Source organism: Corvus kubaryi, unplaced genomic scaffold (genome assembly GCF_017639235.1).
Source record: "Corvus kubaryi isolate FWS band 111438036 unplaced genomic scaffold, C.kubaryi_AGA036_p1.0 78, whole genome shotgun sequence".
In the NCBI taxonomy this organism is placed as follows: Eukaryota; Metazoa; Chordata; class Aves; order Passeriformes; family Corvidae; genus Corvus; species Corvus kubaryi.
Genome location: NW_024582065.1, coordinates 4,781,105 through 4,800,269, shown reverse-complemented (window position 1 = coordinate 4,800,269; position 19,165 = coordinate 4,781,105). Strand labels below are relative to the sequence as shown.

The window sequence follows — 19,165 nt, the reverse complement described above, 5'->3', positions numbered from 1 at the left end:
CGCTGGTCTCAGGGCACTGGGCCTGCGTGGGGCCGGTGAGGGGTTGGGCCTGCTCGTGGATTTTCCCCGCTCTAATCCCATTGGGTACTTCTCCTGTCCATCAACCCAGAGCGCGCACTGGTTTCCAACCTACCGGATGCGCACGACATTCGTCAATCTCAAACTGACTCCCGGCTCTCGCTCTGATTGGAGATGTTCGCTTTATCACCGCCTTCCCAAGGGGTTCAGCCAATTGCGGTTTGGTCCGTGCGCCTGCCCCCGGCCCCTGTGCTCCGCGCCGAAACCCCGCGGCGCTTCCTTCCGATTGGTGGAGGCGAGGGCGTCCTCGGTGACGTCACGACCCGTAAATTCGCGTGGGCGCAGCGGGGCGTGGCCCGGGGCGTGTCGCCCGCTGTGATTGGCCAGCCGGGGGCGTCACGTGGCGGCGGCGGCGCGTGGCGCGAAGGCGGAAGCGGCGCCATTTGCCGGTGCCGCGGGCGTGAGGGGCGGGTGGGGGTTTGTGCCGGCGTAGCCATGCCGGGGGCGCGGCGCTCGCTCGCCTCCCCCGTGGTGAGCGGCGTTCTCTGCCCATGCGGCTCCCCGCACGGATCAGCGGTGGAGAGCGGCGGTAGCGGCGGGGGGAGCGCAGGGTCCTGCGGGCGGTCGCTGTGCGAGGCCTCCGAGCAGGACCGGCGTCTCCGCACCCTGTTCCAGAAGCTCGACGTGAACCGCGACGGCGCGCTCTGCATCCACGACCTGGCCGTGGGGCTGGGCCGCCTCGGGCTGCACCGCACCGAGCTGGATCTGCGGGTGAGCGGCGGCGGGCGGTGGGATGTGGCCCGGCGGGGCTAAGCGGTCCCGCGTTCCGGGGGTGAGGGAGGCTTTGGCCGCTCCCCTCGTCCCGTATCCACTGCGGAGCCGTCTCCGTGCTCGTCTCGCGAGCAGGACGTGGACTCTGGAGACCTTCCAGATGTGTCTGGCCGGGGCAGCGGTGGCACCTGCGCATTCTAGCACCATTGCAGAACCTGCGTCCCTTTAGCGTCCTGATCCCCGAGCGAGAGCGGGGCTGTGTGATGCGACACGGCCGCTCCGCTCCCCAAGGGTCCTGGCCTCAAAGCCCCCCTGCCGGCTTGCACACTAGACCCGGAGGAATCGGCTTGCTTGCCACCTGTAGGCATGGACGGTATTAACTGCCCGTAATTAATAAGAATAAAACCGTAGTATTTCGGCAGGAAAAACCATAAAGGAAATCGCCTTTCTCCAGGACTTAGGACAACTTGCATTCTGACTTACACTGGTGAAAGGTCCTTTGGAAGCGATTCTGTAGTCAAGAGTATTGTGCAGGTTTCATTCTATCACCGTTTTCCTCATATGAGTCTGGCACCGTGTTGCTACTCATGTTTGCCCAGGATGGCTTATGCCAGACTCGTTTATTTTAAGGGTTTGGAAATACCTTAGAATGTAGGGAGGCTACTGTACTGTACAGTTTGCACATGGAGTACATAAAACATGCAGCACTGGCTTTCTCTTTCAGTATTGGGAGCCTTTTGTGCTCACACCGCTGTGTGTGATGCTGTACACTGAGGGTTCCAAGGTTCAAAGTGATGCTGCTGTATTTAACTGTGATTAGTGTAATTTACATGTCTATGATGAATGGGCTTGTCCTCAGTGCTGCACAGTTTGTCCCTGCCTAGTCGCTTGTATTTTATGTGCGGGGCCATGAAAAAGCTGAGTATCATGTGAAGATAGGAGATAAACACATGGGCGCAGCCAGGGATGTGCCACCACAGAGTGCCTGAGTCCTGCAGGAAGGAAGAAGAGTTTAAGAATAACTTCTGACTCACTGAAAAGATATTTAATTCAAGTGACAGTTTGTATTCTCTCCCTGTTCTGGGAGTGGTGCCCCAGTTTGAGTGCTTTACTTGCACAGTCCTTTCCAGGGTTTCTAGTTCCTTTCTAACTTTGAATCTCCAGCATCTTAACTTCTAACATTTCTTTTTGGTCAGCATCTTCCTTGCTGGTGTAAAATACAAGAATTCCTTGTCAGTGTGATCTTGTGAGTAGTTTGGTTGTGCTGTTTCTCAGAAATAACATGAGTGCCATGGGGGTTTTCTGCTGGGTGTGTTTGGGTACCTAAAACTGGTTGTACCACAAGTCACCTGTGCATGCCTGTGACACTGACCTGCTGCCACTTGTGGGGCCCAATCCTTGACCTCTGGCAAAAGACCCTCATAACCCAGAATGTTCTGTGCTTATGCCTGCATGCCTGCCTCGGTTTGCATTCCCTTCTCTTTCTGTGCATGTAATTCAATCCAGCCTAACAGTCTCCAGCCCAGGAAGAAGCACCTTAAAACAAACTGCGTTTTTACTTCCCAGCACAGGGTTTCTTTGCTTGGTGCGCTGCGGGAGCGGCACAGAGGAACCGTTCTGCGGGAACTGGAACTCGCTGCTGGAGGGAAGTGCTGGCTGGATGCTGCTTAACAATCCTGTCTTTCTGCTGAAGCCCTTGTCTGTCAGTATTGTTCCTCAGCCCTTTGCTTCCTCTGCCTCCTCTTCCACATCAATAGTGTGAGGGGGGTGAAACCCTGGCACGGGTTGCCCAGAGAAGCTGTGGCTGCCCCATCCCTGGAAGGCCAGGCTGGAAGGAGCACTGAGCAACCTGATTTAGTGGAAGGTGTCCCTGCCTATGGCAGGGGGTTGGAACTGGGTGCTCTTTAAGGTCCTTTCCAACCCAAACCATTCTGGAGTTTGCAAAGCATTGTTAGTATGGTAGAGCATCCCCTTCAGCCGGATAAAAACCACTGAGAGTGAGGATGCAGAGTTCAAAACTCTGAAGTTCCAGTTAAAAATGTGGGAACAGCCCTCAGCTGGCTAGCAGACTTCCATGTTGTGCAGTTTTTAGGGAAATCAAATAAACTTCCTGTTTCCCAGGCAGTTCTATTAATAAGTCAGTCTTTTTTCTGCTCCCTCCTTAGCTAATTATGGCACCTCAACGCTTAACTAATGTGAGGTCACGCTCGCGAAAAGTGCTTAAGTGTCAAGATGAAAAACCTTTCTGATTTATTGGGCATGGTGTTTGGAGACCAATTTAGGTATAAATCACATGGATTGCTTGTGATTAGTAAATTACTTGGTGCCTCTGGTGCACTTTACTTTTCCTTCCATGCAGCAGTACATTTGATATGGGAGTTGCCTTCCAGCGTTTGGGAGCAGATGGAGCATTGGGCTCGTAAAGTGAGGTTATTGCCAATCTTAGCTGCGTCAGTAGGCTAAAAGTCCTTGTGGTAACAATAACTTTTGGGCTGAACTTGAAAAGAAAATGAGCAATATTTTGGCTCCTTCAATGCTTGAGAGTTCTTGCTGAGATAAAATCCTTTGTGGCATTCTTGGAAAATTGCTGCCCTCTCTTTTAGACGTCGCCTTCTGTGGTGGGGGAGAGAAGGCTTGTACTCAGATGTCCCTTGAGGTGGAATTTGTTTATGTAAATGATGCTTGCTTTTTTTTTTTTTTAACCCATACTGTAATCTTTAAACCAACTGACAAATACAGGGTGCCAAACCAGTGAGCCTTGTAACGAAATGCTTGTTTGCACTGGTCAGCATGAAGCAATCCACATACTTCACTCTGTTTAGGCAGTAAAGTGATAACCATATGAAGAATTTTTAAAATGCCTTTTTTTTTTCTACTGTGTGAAGGGATAGTCTTTTACTGCTAAATTTCATCTACCTCTGGAATGGTCAATGTCCTGTTACTGTTGCTTTCTGACTTTATATAGACCTATGGAACTGGAAATATGCACTTAATGGAAATACGGTGAATCAGAACTGTTTCCTACTTTGTATCTGGAGATGTCCTATTGCTGAAAGAATGTGTGATGGTAATATTTGTGTGTTTGCTAATACAACTGTTTTCCTACTGATCCTGATTAACTGCAGGGCTGGAGTGCCATTCCAAAACCTCATCTCTGCTGCTGAAGTTCCAGACAGTCTGAACTGGTGGGATTAATCCCAGCTGCCTAGAGACAGACTGAAGTGGTGAACTTTGTCTGCAGCTGCCTCTTCTGTAGTGGTGCTGAGCATCTTCTGCTGGACTAGTTCACTTTAAGAAACAGAGAAAACATAACCTTTTTCTCTTTTCAGTCCCAAATGTCCTCTTTGCCTCTGCTCTAACAATGATGTCCTCATTGGCCTTGTGATACTTTGCCTTCCTAAGTTCATATATGTGACTGTGATTGCACCCTTGGTTTCAGCTTCCCCATGGGAAACTACATCAGCTCCCAGGCTGCTGAAATCTGCTTTCATCACTTCTTCCTTAGCCTCGTATCTCCTCTTTGATCTCCAGGTCCTGGCTGTCCAAACTTGCCCACAAGGTCTGTTTTGCACTTTTCCCATGTACTGAAGAAGCAAAGCTGTGCTGCTGCAGCTGGACTCTGCAGTGTTCTGTTTGCTTCAGGCCTTTCCTCCGAACAACTTTGCATTTTAAGTGTGTCCCTGGACTCTTCCAGCTGTGTCCATGCCATTCTGGGATAATAGATCAGTTAGCCCTTTTGCTAGTGACTCTGTGGATGGATTGAGAAACTCTTTCTACTGTAGCAGTTGCAATTGTAAAAAAATTTAATCTTGTTTCTGATCAGTACTTCATCTTCTGTCATGATGTCATCTAATTCTTCTTTCCAGGCTCTATTTCTGTAACTGTTTTATTCTTCAGCACTTTTGATACTCTGTTTTATACTATGTGCAATGTACTGCAATTTCTTAGCAATTGTAAGGGGCAGAGGAAGCAGGGACTTCTTCCAGTATGATGCTTTCACCTGTTTTCCATTCACAGCCATCTGGAATTGGAGGACCCAAGTTTTTATTGTGTTACAAAAGTCAGTTTATGATAAAAAGAGCAAAATTCTAACACTGTTGTGTAATTTGGACTGGAATATCGCTCCAGCTCTCATTTAGATCTCTCAATGTATCTCCAAACCTATATACATTTATGCATTATCACATTTTCATGGTTTATGTGTCTTGAATCCTGCTGGGGCACTTGTGGAGCTTTTAGCTGGGCCTTTGTAATTCATCCTGAAGGGTTGAGCAACAGGAGGTTGTATCAGACAAATACTGTTACAGTTTGATATTACAGTTGATAGCCTTCCTTCTGCTGCCAACAACTTCTCATCCACCCATCTCCTTACTAATCCCAAAGGATAACCCTTTGTGGATATCCCAAACCAGTTGTAATACAAGGTGAAACCATTTTCAAGAACATGTTAATAAAATTCACACATTCATGAATAATGTTTATTAAAATAATAAACAAAATAGATCATATTTGCTGGATCTGTAGGGAGTGGAAGCCTGTTTTTGCTCTTTGTAAATTATGAAATGTGTGGTTTGGTGGAGGCCCTGTTCTCATGCACTTGAGCAAGAGCAGAACTGTTGGTCAGTGATTTAATTGTAGATAAAACTTTCAATCTGTGATGAGTGGTTAGTTGGTATGAATTTGGGGTTTGTTGCCTTCTCTGAGTTAGGCTGAAGGCGCAAATGAACTCTTTGTAATTAAATAAACTCTTTGTGAGTTCTTGACAGCTGCAGAAAAGACTTTGAGAAGACAGGCCTTGGCTTTGGCACAAAGGAGACTTCTGGGTGCAGTGTTGGTTATTAATAGCCTTGGCCAGCAGCCCCTACAGTGAGAGCTTTGGGATGGGGAATGTCAGGGAGATGGGCTGGCACCCCAGCCGCCCGAGGCTGTCACTCTGCCAGAACCCAGAGGTCTTGCAGGGAGGGGCAACAGGGAGAAGAGGGGTGCTGGGGGACCAGGGAATCTCAGACTATCTTGGTGAAAGTCTTTACCCAAACTTGGTCTCTGGTCAGCCCTGCCTTAGTGTGATTAATGTGTGAAATGGGCAGTATGTGTCCACTCGATGTTCAGAGGAGAGGTTGGGTAGCAGGTTTTTAAATGCAAATATGCACAGGAGAAACTTGCTCCTGCATGTTTCCTGTGCATATAAACAAACAATTGCAGATTAGACAAGTGTTGCTTTATGTTCATGCACATATAGGACCAGGTATACAACTCTTGAGGGATGTTTGCTCTTCCAGGATTGTTTTTTGTCCTATCTTGCAGAAAATTGGAGAAGCCTGGTGATTCTCTGGTTTATTTAGCAGAGACCTTTGTCCTATTTGCACAGTGCTAACCACCAAGGGCTGCTGGCTGACCTTTGAGAGATGTAGGTGCAACTGTGACTAGAGCATATAAATTTTAAATGTCAGCATTGTGTAAGAGTCTCTCTTCTAGAAAGGCATCCTGAATATCACTGATGTGGCCTCACAGTATTACTTCCTGCAGGATGGGGTCTGTTCTGAACTTTGTAGGGAAATGAATGCCTGTAGGAACCCCTCAGCCTGAGAGGAATGAAACAACAAAACTCATCCAAAGCAGCTGGTTGTGCCTGTGTAGAATATGCAGCAGTGCTTTGGTCTTTCAGTGAGTTCTGTGGGGCATTTTTTAGTGACCAGGCTCAATGCCTGTAGTGGACATATCTTCTTGTCCGCATCTGCACTGGCTTATTAGAATCATTAATATTGGAAAAGACCTGCAAGACAGAGTCCAAACTTTTACCCAACACCACCCTATTAACTAAACCATAGCACTAAGTGTCACATCGAGTTGTTTCGAGAACACCTCCAGGGATGGTGACCTCCCTGGACAGCGTGGGCTAGTGCCTTACAAACCTTTCCGTGGAAAAAATGCTTCCTGATGTCCAACCTGAACCTCCCCTGGCATGTCTTAAGGCCATTTCCTCTTGTCCAGTTGCTGGTTGCCTCAGAGAAGAGGTCAACTTCCAGGTGGCTAAAACCTCCTTTCAGGGACTTCTCAGATTACTGAGATAACGGCAGGTAAAAAACTCCAGACTTCAGCATACTTACTGTTTCTTTTAATTTTTATTTTTAATCCAGCTGAATATTGAGCAGAACCCTTAAATGGCTGGTGAGCATTAATAAAATGACATCAAAGCCATAATAAGGACTTGGTCTCTTGTTTAAAAGCCCTACAAAATGGTGGTGCTGCAGCCCTGGGCTCTTGGTTGCACATAGTATAACATTATACGGTGTTGGGAGGAGGAGAAGGGGGAGGGAGCTTTTTCCTACAGCCCTACTTGTAGCAAATGGGAGTCTTTGTTCTTGTTCATGTCCTATTGCTATATTTGTCCCTGTGAATGTGGGACATGAGCACAGTTTAATGATGGCTCCAGTCTTTGTCTCGGGTGGAGAAGCATAGCTGCGATAACTCATGTCCATTTGGGAAGGCAACGGAGATATCTTGAGTTTTTCCAGCTCACATGTCATGAGCTTCAGGGGAGCTTCTGGCAGCTAAAGTGGTTTGCAGTGGAGAATTCTGCTTTTAGAGAAATTGTTGAAATGTTTAGATCATGAGTTCCTTGGAAAGGCAAAGCTGCTTGGTATGCGAACCTACATTGTTTAGCCTGAGGAGAACCGTGTGGGGGCAGGTCTGGGCCCGGGCTGCTGCAGGGCCATCCTTTCTCACTACCTATTTTCCTGCTTAACTATCTAGTGCAGCAAGAAGTTGATTTTCTAATTTCTGAGTACTAAGGATGCCCTGTCTCTTGGTTAATCCCTGCTCTTCATATAATATGATATGACCTTGGTGGAACTCTCTGTCCTGGGCAGTGGCTCTGTGCTCCCCCTCCCTGGCCAGCTCTCTCTGTATTTTTCTATTTGGCACTGGCTGTGGATGCCTGAATATATCAGCTTGGGTAGCTAATTGCTTCTGCCTGGGTTCCTGTAACAAGGAGACCTGGGTTTCTTTGTAGTGTTCCCTGAGCTATGCTGTGTCACCTTAATATATGAATGTACTTGAATGTCACCAGACAGTTTAATTATTTAAGCAGCAGTGGCCAAGACGTTTAGATTTTATGTCATGGTTCGAGAAGCACCGTGCAGGGTAAACCTCAACTTTCTAAAAGGTGTGAAGTAGTGACATACTTAGTTTTCTTCTTTCAGAAATTACATGTGAAAAGATAAGAGGTAATTGGTGGAGTCATGGTGGCCCATCCCAGCTGGGGGCTGGGTGCTATCTCTGGGTGGCACACAGTGTAGGCAGCAGGGCTCCCTGGGATGCTTCCAGGAGGCTCCCAAAGGAGATGAGTCACTGCTCATTCCTGCAGGGTCACCTAAGGAACCAGAGACTGCCAGCAACTCTCCTTGTGCTGGAGGAAGAAAGGGTCATTGCTCCCAGCACAGCTCACTCCCCTCTGGCCCCTTTTCTTTTTGCCCTCCCTCTCACATTTTTTACATGTTAGCAAGTCGTCAGTGATGAGGCCCACATATTTGCAGGAAAACGCTGTGCATTTACCCAAAAGTCTTCTAGAAACCATCTTAAAGCAAAAGTGAATTTCTGCCAGGTATACCAGCCTGGAAAAGGCAAGTGTCTGTCTGAAAACTGATGTGGCTGAAAAGGATACAATATACCTTAGTTCTATGGCTTACACAGAACCTCCCTCTGCCAGCTTGCAGTACTGAGGAAAATACTTTAATTGAGCAAAACATGTCAGTCTCGTGGCTTTTTTCTCTCTCTCTTTTGTCTCCATTTGGATAGATTATTGTCTCTTTATTGTCAGCTTCTCCTCAGGCTGTCTAATGACTGTCCATTTTGGTGTGCAGGGCTCTGAGGCCAGCTGCCACAGGCGCCTTCTGTCCCCAAGTGACTGGTGTGCTGGCTGAAAGCCAGAATTCAGATCACCCCTCCTGCTTTTTCTGCCTTAAATCCCAGGTCTGGATCATGCAAATGGCTGGAATTGGAGGAATGGCTGTCTTCTAATGAAGCTGAGGTTGGGAAAGCTGTTTCACTGTGGCCTAGGTGTTCAGTGAATTCTTGCTCCTCGTGTTCCTTTGTGTCAACTTTCACGCTGGACTCACAGTATTTATTACATCTATTTTATGTGTGAATGATTGGCTTTATGGTTTGTGTTGGTAGGGTAATACTTCCCTACAAATTCCCTGTAGGAGTGCAGTTGTCTTGCTTCTAGCTATAATCATCTTGCTGTTACTAGGTTTATTATTCTGAGCTAATAAAATTCCCCACTTGGTAAAATAAAATGCTTTTTTTTTTTTTCTTAAATATGATTAGAAAATTCCGTCTGTTCTCAAGGAGTTGTGTGAAATTAGTGTGGTGGCAGAATTCATCTGAGGTTTCCTTTACTGAGGACAGAGGCCAAGGAAGCATTGCATGTAGTTTCTTGCACAAATTATTATTTTCTTATGAAATCTCTGCGTGAACAAAGGAAGATGGGGGTCCCTGATGTGCACACACCTCTAATGTTAATACTAATGCAGGGGAACAATTCCAACAGTGTCAGGTAACATCTGCTCTTAAATGGGGCCTTGTGAGTATTAAGTGACCACAGAGGACAAATCTCAAGTTCTAATTTGGGTGCTTTGCCTTCTGTATCATGACTTGTAGCTGGGTGAGTGGCAGGGCAGCCTGCCTGTTGCTGCAGGCAGCTCAGATGCCCTTTCCACACTTTTTTGGACCCCATCCATGGGTAGCCTCAACTGGTTACCCCAGCAAAAAGCTCTGCAGATTTCTGGCTGGGTTAATGAGGTTGTCAGAGGAGCATGGGAGCAAGGTAAGTGCAGGGCTTAAGTGGATGTGTGAGATGACTTGTAGTGGCAGTAAGCTTCAGATTAGTTCACAGCTGCTTGTGAAACCACAGCCTTAGGCTAATAGAAACTGATTTTGAAGAACCATGCCCAGTTCAGAAAATCTGCTTTGTTCCTCTGACTTGAGATCATTAAAAATTTCCAAATGTCATCTTAAAGGATCTGATTTATTACGTGTTAGAAAATAGTTTAACTTTTGTGCTTGTAGCTGTGATGACTAGCAGCAGCTCAAGGTAATGGAGGCATGACAAGAATTCCTCAGTCTTTTCTGCCTGTGCCTGAGCTGCTGACTGCATCCCAACTAGAACCAGACTGTGCCATTCTTTGGAGAGAGACACGGCTTTCCCACACCCTCACCCCAGTGTTACTGTCCCATAATTCTGTAAATTTGTTCTGTGTGGTTATTTTTTGGTATGTGTCAAATTTTAAGATAAAAAACTTTGTTGCATACTGTGCATCGACCTTGTGATTAAAAAGCATTTTTTTCTTCTTAAGTAATTCTGGTGTATTTGCAGAAGAATTTTTTTAATGTGATGTCTTCTATGTACTCGTCTCTCACGTTTTCCATTACTTAGATTTGTTACAGGAATTCAATGATAGCAAGTTCCCGAAAGTGATGTTCATCTCAAAATTTATGTGCAGCTTAGCTCTCAGACTTTTTAGATTTTGGATTGTATTTTCACATCTGACATCTGTATACTAGAAGTTTCCTGCAGTCTGTCACTCTCAAAAGCTGAAAACTGAGGTCCTTCGCTTGCTCTTGCTGTTCTGTGTTGGGTAGGGAGCCCCTGGTGATGGAACCTGTGGGGTCTCTACTCATTTCTCCTGCCTCTTAAAACCCCCGAAGTTATGGAAGAGTCACAATATTTTGGAAGTGAGGCATGCAGTGCCCTCTGTGGACACAAAGAATTTGGGAATATGAAGTAAGTTGAACTGTAAAATGGAACATGCTGCTGGGTTCCTCCAGGGTGGGTTCTGGTGGGAGGCTGATACAGCCTCGCCATTCAGTGAACAGCTGCTGCTGTGGCAGCAGAGGAAAGTGTGCTATTTCTTGTAGAAGTCCAAGCAATATCATCTGTCCCTGTGCATATATATTACTATCTCCTTGCAGTCCTGCTCTGGCTGGTCCTACCTTTGACTAGGTGGCTCAAGGCTCCTCCAGCAGAGCTCGGCCAGCCGACCAACCAGCGATGGTTTAAGCACAGCTCTCGCACTGATGAATGGCCGTAAACGCTGTGCTGGGAGCCAAAGGCAGCAGCACAATGCAGCACCAAAGAGCTATTGTAGGCACGGATGAGACTATAATAGACCGGGGAGAGAGAGTGCACTTAGAGGTTAATGCGGCCATGGCTGGGCAAAGCCGGCTTCTCTCTACAGAACCATCTGCTGCCGTAACAAAGAGCTGCAGCTGGAGCTGCGGAGCTACACACATCCCTCGCACGCTGCTCCTTGCTTTGGGGCAGTGCCTTCCAGCTCCGGCCGCTGCCCGGCTGCCCAGGGGCCGGCAGGCGCGTTCTCCTGCGGGCGGCCTCCCGCGCCGAGGGCGCGCTCCCGGCCGGCTGCGCGCGCTGCCGTGCTCCGGAGCAGCGCAGTGTTGGGAGCGAGGATTGGCTGGGCACTGCTGCAGTGGGGACGCAGCCTGGGTGCTCAGCATCGCTGCTCAGCCTCGCTGCTCGCCTGGGCTGCCGTTGGGATGAGCCGGGACGCGCGGCTCAGTTGGCAGCTCTGAGAAGCTCTTCTCGGAGAGGCTCATCTTTAGCTTTTCTCCTAAGCGCAGCGTCTCGGCTTCTCTGTCCAAGCAAGTCTCCAAAGCGCAGCGTCTCGGCTTCTCCGTGCCAGGGGGCTTGTGCTTTGTCTGTTGCCATCAGATTTCTGAGGCTCTGGTACAATGAGCTGCTTGTCAGGCCAGGCACGACTGCACTAGCAGCAATTTCTAAAGGCAGGAAGCGTCCGCAGGAGCGGTCTGTAAAGAATCTGAGCCTGTGGAGTCGCTGGGTTGAACCTCCCGCTGGCTGCCGTGCCGATTCCCGTCTTGGGGGTGCTTGGTAGTGCAGTCACATCATCCTTGGCAGCGGGCAGCTCCTGAGCGCGCAGGGTTTCCCTGCCCGGGATGCTCGCTGGAGCAGCAATGCTGCAGACCTTGTGGCATTTTCTGTCTAGCTTCCTTCCCAGGGCCATATGCCAAGGTCCTGCAGATGAAAAAGAGGATGAGGCCAGAAACACCACCCCACTTCCAGGCCCCGGGGAGAAAGGGCCAAAGGTGTTGGGGAAGACACAGGACAGAGGGACTGATCCCACTGAAAGGAGACCAACTATCCTACTGGTGGTTGGACCCGCAGAGCATTTTCCAAAGGTAATGGGATATCCAGGGGCCTGAGGAGGGGTTGGTGCACATGACAGTGGAGTGTGTGGTCTGCTGGGAGAAGGGGTATTGCAGGTGGAGTGTGTGAGTAGCTGTATGTGTGAATTTGGGGAGGGGGGAGAGGAACAGGAAAAAGGAGCAGAGTCCAACGCGTGTGCTTGCTAGAAAGGAAGGGGGCGGGGGGGGGGCCGGGGGGGGGACTGAAGAGAGGAGGTGATCTAACCTTCCAAACATGATGTTCAAAGTGTGGGAGAAAAGTGCTGTTTAGGGGCATGGGGGAATATGGGGGCCTCCAGGGTTCCTGGGCAACTTGTAAGAAGCATGACTGAGAGGGCAGGGAATGATAATACAGGTTAGTGGCGAGTCCCACCCTTACACTGGAGACCGGCAAAGAATCAACTGCATCCTAAAATGTTCTGGAGTCATTCTCTGGTAATTTTGCAAGCCTTTGGTAAAACTTGCATGTTTTGAGCAAATGAGGCTCAAAAGGCAGAGCCCGGAAGAGAGTAAAGCCTGTCCCTGGGGAGCGGGTCGCATAAGGGAGAGGCTAAAATCTGCGTGAGGATGGAAAGTTCCCAGGGGGTGGGAGAGTGGGGAGGTAGTGGGGGTGCGCAGTTGGCAGAGAATAAATGGTGAGGCTTTGTCTGGGGGGAGGCGAACAAAAGCTGATTAGTTTAGTGCCGGAGCTCCCAGCACAGTGCTGGCCAACTGCAGTTCTGACTTATTTAATGGAGGAAGTGCTGTCTGTCTCCCCTGAGGATGGTGCAGTCAGCTCTGACTACATGTGGTTTAAAACCAAGGGTGTGACCTGGGATTAGGGGAGAAAGAAGTTGGGCATAAGGTCTGTGAAGGGTGGGAGGTGAGGATAATACTGAAGGGCTGCAGCAGAGATAGGGGTGTGTGACTTTCAGCATCCAGTTTATTTGACAGGGAATTTGGCACGGTTGTTGCTATGAGCTTTCTCTTTAAAATGAGGGATGAACAGGTTTAGATTGTAGAGGGGATTAATATCTGTTCTGCTGCTGTTTTGAATGGAAACAGACAGGGCGGCATTTCGCATTCCGGGGAGCAGAAGCCACTCCCTGCTTGAATCAGACTGAAAAATCTGCAGGGACTTTTGCCTTCATATGTATCCTTAGCAGTTAGCACTCTGCATCCCCTTCCAAAATATGAACATGCGCATTTTGAGGAGGACTTTGGTGCACAGAGGTTGAAGAAGGACAGAGGCTCAGAACTGAAGGAAGTGGTGATGAAAACCTTGGAATTACAGGGCTGAAAATCTCTGGTGTCTTCCAGAGAACAATGGTCTCTCAGTCAGGGAGAGTCCATCTGTTCACACCTGGAAATAAAGCTTTCTCTGAAAGCTGATACCAGTCTCCTCTTTCCTGTGTGACCCTGGGAAGTTCTGCTGCATAGGAACCCTAGGATTGGCTAATAGAGAAATACCTAGAGGATAAGGATGTGGTAAAATGGAGTTATTGCATCTTAGGAATTAACTGCCCATCTACCAGGAGGTTGTGACTTTGTAATTTTAGCTTGCCCTGATTGTAAAGTAAAACGCAGAGTAAAGCTCTTCTGTTGAGGATTATGCAGATAGGTTTCACCTTGCAATTCGGGCTGGCTAATGCTTCATCCAGCCCATGGCTCAGCTGATGGACAATAACTTCTTAAGATGCTTGACTTGTTTGTGCTTGATCAGATATCAGTGTTCCAATTACCTGTCTGAAGGAGAAGTGTTGGGAAAAGTCTCGTACAGCCTTAGGGATAGATAATAAACCACTGTGAGCAAACAGTGTTATTTGGTGTTTATAGAAAATGTGGGGGCTTTTGTTCTCTGCCACTGGCTGGCTGTGACTTTGGGAGCAGTCTCTGGACTGGCAGACCACTTTGTTTTGTAAAAACACCTGTTACTACTTCTCTTATAAAAACACACAAAATATGACACCTGATACTGGGGTTTCTGTAAGGAATTGATGTGTATCAATAAACTTGACTGGAGGGGCTTCCTGGCCTTGGCTCTTCAGTCTTCACTTGTTGTTGGTATGTTCCTCCTCAGATGTTTGCCTGTTTGAAGCTGTTCCAACATGAGGCTGTTTTTGCAAATACGGGATAAAATCCTGATTGCAAATGTGTTATGTTGGCCCTGGATCTGTGTACACAGGAGACAGGCATGATCTGCTCCTGACGTCACCATCTGGACTTGTAACTTTGGATCTGTGTGTTGTCAGTGGAACAGGTCATCTTTCCTGGTTACCTTTATGTCAAATACCACATAGTGCTGTCTGCTGTGCCTGGTCTCCATCCTTCCCCTGGCAAAGCCTTTGCTGGTTGCAGCTCTTTCCTCTGCTGGGGTCTCTTAAATCATTAACTCCCCTCCTTCATACACCGTACGCTCTCTGTGCTTTGTGAGGACTTTCTGTACTGTCCAATTAATTATAAGCTAGTTTCCAGAAATTAAAAAAGACCAAGTCAGCGGAACCCAGCGAAACCTTCTAGCAATAGGGTTGGAGCCCAGAAAGCTGTTTTGCCTCTGAAGGAGGATGTTACGTGACTGTGACGCTTGCTGGCACTTGATATTTTTAGAGCCTTTTTTTTAGCAAAGAAAATTCAAAATTAAACAGCATACTTTCCTGCTCCTTGTATGGCTGCATCTTTCCATCCCTTGGGAGGTATGTTCTGGAGCTGATGTAGTAAACCAGTTATGAAGCAGATGCCTAGAAGAATACAAATGGCTTGGAAAGGTTAGCGTTGGAATGGCAGGGTATGGAAATTGGTAACTCGTGCAGCATTTAAAAAGAACCAAATCCTATAAATAAAATGAAAATCAGTTTGCTAAAGGGATAAAGAGCTGGGTTTGTCTTACTTCACGGCTCACTTTTCTTGTCATCAAGGAAACTACAGAGGGTATTAGCCAGGCTGGCTCCACATGGCTCAAAAATGTGTCGTTACAGTGGCAGAATTGGTGGATGGAAATATCAAGGAGGAGCGACTTCATTTGGAGCTCTGTGCCCTGTCCTTGGTTTGATCAGGAATAGACGGTGTTAATGAGGGATGTACTGTCTGTAGCTGGCCCCTGAAGCCCTGGGCTGAGTGTGCTGCTGCCCGCAGGGGCTGGGGCAGTGGGACTGGCTCTGTGTGTGCTGACATGTGGGCAGTGACCCCACACCAGTGTCGCAGCAGCACTGATCCCTGCAGCTTTGGAGAGCTGCCTGGCTCTTGAGCATTTCCAGCTTTACCAGGAATTTTTTAGCTGAAATATAAAAACTTCTTAATACTTGTTTAAGTTCCCTTTGTCATTATAACCTGAATTACTGGTATAAACTTCATTTGTAATCTGTCTCTCCTTCTTAGCTCACTGTCCTGTAATTAATACCCTGCTTAAAATCAGCTTTAACCTCATTAGCTTTCTCCTTTCCTCTGACGTAGGTAGTAGGGCCTTTTTTCCTAAAATGTGCCGATTTTGCCTTTTGTCTCTAGCTGCCAACTCCAAACAGAGTTTCTTAGGAAAATCTGCATCATGTTGGCATAGCAACTGAGCTGCCAAGCAGCTATAATAGTGATGCTTGGCAACTCGTGGGAAGGACTACGCAGGATCTTAAGGCTTTGTGAAGCAAATCTGAGCTAGATTTGTCCACTTACTACCTGTTGCTGGGGGTACCTGCTCTGCTCTGCTCGGTGAGGGCATTTGGTGTGTTCCGGTTTGGCCAAATTTAGAAATACATCCTCTCAGAGAAGGCACAACCACCCCTCCCCCACCAGGTTCGGGTTAAAAAAAAAATTTCCTCGAAGGAAAGTGAAAGAGATAAAAACTATTTATTTAACAAACACACAGGAAAAGGATAATAATGCTAAATGATAAAACCTCTCGCTCTGCTGAGAGAAACCTGGGGGAAAATTCAGAGTCCTTCCGTAGATCTCTCTCCCCCTCCTTGGAGCTGGGATGGGGTGGTGGGCCCACCTCCAGGGCCAAGGCCTCGGTGGAAAATCCTCCCAATGTATTCTGATGTTGAAACAGTCCAGCAGAGAAGAAGGGGAAAAAAAACGAAGTCCCAGGAAGACAAAAGTTCAACTCTCTGGAGGAAAAGGAGCTGAGAAAAAACTGCTGAAAGCTGGCTGGAAAGAAAAGCAAGCCGGGTGCTTCCCTTCCCTCCCGCTCTCCTGCTGCAGCTGAAAAAAGTGTCTCTATCTCTGTGTGACCTTGGAACATGAAAACAAACTGCTTTGAAAAAGTTTTGCTCAGTTTTTCCTCCCCCCTCTCAGGCTCAGTTTAAAGGCATAGAAAGGCAAAAAAATTAATTTCTGGGCATGGGGCAGCGATAGGGGATACACATCACAAAGTCACCCCAAGACAAGCATTGGACAATGGGGTGTGTGTATCATGAGGGTGCTGCTTGCAGTGAGACTGGACTTGGTGGGAAGGCTGGGGTGTGCTGTGGGTATGCATGCAGTGAGCTGCTGCAGCTGATCTTTAAGAGGATCTGGAGTCCCTGAGAAGATCCTGTTTTCATGCAGAGAGACGTCAGCAGGGAGTAGATTAAGCCTGGTTAGGTAACGTGGCAGTGGTGCTATGGTAGGTGAGGTGCCTCAGCGAGGGCAGAGGAGACCATTGTAGGTCACGACTCCCAAGGGTACTGAGTTGCTGTGAGTCATGATCCATTAAGCTTTTTTTTTTTTTTTTTTTAAATCCTTGAAATTAAGCCACTGATTAAATATTCCCAGTTTGTGTGATTGACATGCAGCTCCATGAACAGCTCATTACAGACCTTGGCTTTGTTTGAGGAACAAAATACCACAGTAAAGATGTTTGGGTCCCCTGTGCATGAGGGCCTGAGGGGAGTGCTGGTTGGACTTTGCTCTGCCAGGCAGGCTGTTCAAACACAGCAAACACTAGAAAATGTTGCTGTGTCTGCAGCAGTGGGGAAGGCTGTTATCTGGTCTGGCTTGAACCAGTTCAGCAAACACACTGTGTTACTTCTAGTGCAGACAGGATTACAGCGTTTGGGTTACTGGCAATGGCTTCTTGCATCTTCCTTGTGTGATAGCTTCTCTCTGATAAATACCAAGACTATAACTTCATTGAAAATTCATGGTAGCAGTCAGTGATTCTGTCCTGAACAGCATTGTTGCCTGCTGCACATTGGTACTCTCTCTGGAGAGCTAGGTGTTACTCCATACCTCAAACTCCACTAAATGCTCAGAAACCTGTAATTATACCTGCATTAAATGGTGCTTGTGCCACCCTCCCTCCAGCCTGGCTTGCTCCTAATGAGAGCTCAGGAACTTGCTTACAAAGTGGTTAAACTGTCAAGGGTAGAAACTGGAAAATGTTGTTCTACCCGGGACACTTCTCATAGCACATATCTGACTGCAACGTTTAATTGGAGTCAGAAGAGGATGAAAAATATTAAGCTGGTGTAACTGCTGTGTGGATGCTTAGCTAGGAGGCTTAGAAGCAGCTGAGGCTGTTTTGAAGCCTGCCCTTGATTTGGGCGATTTTCTCTGTATTTGGCTCAATGACAAACCTCCACAGGCTTTATTGCTGCTGTGTTAGTAACTCTGGAGTGCGGGGAGAGATCTTTGTGTGCAGGGGTTGTCTCCTCTTAGCTGGCACAAGTGGTTTTGGGAGAACTTGCAACCAAAGCCAGTCAACTCTGGCATAACAAAGTAACCTTGTAAAAGTGGAAAACTTTTGCTTAAACTAGCTATCCTAAACATGCATTAAAGCAATAAGTGGCTGGCATCCTGTTCTTACTGCGCTTTAAAAAACTAATTTTTGGGAAGACAATGATAGTCCTCCTGTGTTGCATGGGAGGGTTGTGATCAAGGGTGGGAGAGGTTGTGATCAAGACTGGTCCCCACTGTGCTACCTGTGTAAATCCCCAAAGAGGTGAGAACAGCATAAGAAAGGACTGATCACATGTAAAGAACAGCGAGTGTCCTGGCCCTTGGCCAAAGCCTCTTGGGTTAAGAGAGACACCCGGTAAGGGTTAACTGGCAGCGAGTGTGATTAAGGTACCTGGGTTTAATGGGAGCCAGGTGCTGAGCAATGGGAGGCAGCTCACGTGTCTCCTTCGTATCAGCTGGGTGGGACTGTACAGCCCCGGTTTCCCTTTTAAGTAGAAGGGCAGGGCTTGTGCAGCCAATCCCACTGGAGCCAGGCTCACTCGTAGGCATGTGTCATGAGACTTGCTGGTATTTCCTTTCCACTAGGTACTGAAATTAGCTCAGGGGAATCACTCAGTTTTACTTCCCTTCCTTGCTGTTCGGACTGAGCAGGGCAGCTGAGTCTCGGGCTCAGAAAGATGCTCTGCCTCTGTCTGTACGTGCCGGTGTTTGGGGAGAGGCAGACAGAGTTTGAGTACTTTGAGTCGAAGGGGCTCCCAGCTGAACTCAAATCCATCTTCCGACTCAGCCTCTTCATTCCTTCCCAGGAATTCTCCACCTACCGCCAGTGGAAGCAGGTATGGCCCTGAGGGACGAATGGAAGGGAAGGAGTGAGCGATGGAGGGGTGGGTGGTCTCTAATACCTTGAGTGGCTCGCTTGAGAGGGGGAGAAGTTCATGATGGCTCTGTTGTAATAACTGAGTAAAGCATGGAAACACTTCTCATGTCCCTTGGCAGGGATTGCTGAAGCAGCGTGAACTCTTTTCTTTTTGATTCTTTTGTTTTGAATTGGGTGAGATCCCAGTGTCTATCAGACTGTTTAAACCAGTTGATGTGAGTTAAATAGAAAAAAGGGGTTTTCCAAACGATGGAGTCTTCTGCTTCTACTGGTCTGTTCAGATACAGCGTTTCACATCCTCTTCCTCCTTCTTACATCCTTCCACCTGCCTCCTTCTGACAGCAGGACTGTAATGTAGAGTCAGCTGAAGCTGGTGAAGGTGAGCAGGTTTGTGCTGTGAGTGGGAGAGCAACTCTGAGTGACTCAGCCAGAGGTGGGTGGGCTGAGCTGGGGAAGGTTGTGCAAGAACGTTTTGCTTTGCTGTGGAAGGGAGATGCACTAAATCCATGGAGTGCTCCATCCTAATGTGTCTAGCTCTTGCTTTCAGCTTGCTGCTACTTTTTTTTTTTCATGACCAGGCTGTCAAGGGCCCAGAGAGCTGATTATTGATCAGCCAAGCTGGGGAGGCTTTTTACACCTCTGTGCAGAGAC

The 19,165-nt window shown here is 47.7% G+C and overlaps 1 protein-coding gene across 6 annotated transcripts in view; it reads left to right on the top strand.

Annotated features, from left to right (window-relative positions):
- The first annotated feature begins 177 nt into the window (after positions 1 to 177).
- The window catches only part of SLC25A25 (solute carrier family 25 member 25), a 28,026-nt gene continuing 9,038 nt past the window's right edge, over positions 178 to 19,165 (top strand). For 2 of the 6 annotated variants that reach the window (XM_042052799.1, XM_042052798.1), the window contains exon 1: positions 178 to 789. In XM_042052799.1, the coding sequence (XP_041908733.1) occupies positions 193 to 789 (597 nt within the window). In that variant the 5' untranslated portion in view covers positions 178 to 192. Of the gene's footprint in view, positions 790 to 11,301; positions 12,004 to 18,140; positions 18,474 to 19,165 lie in introns of those variants that run through there. The other 4 variants (XM_042052800.1, XM_042052801.1, XM_042052802.1 and 1 more) reach the window with 4 other exon arrangements.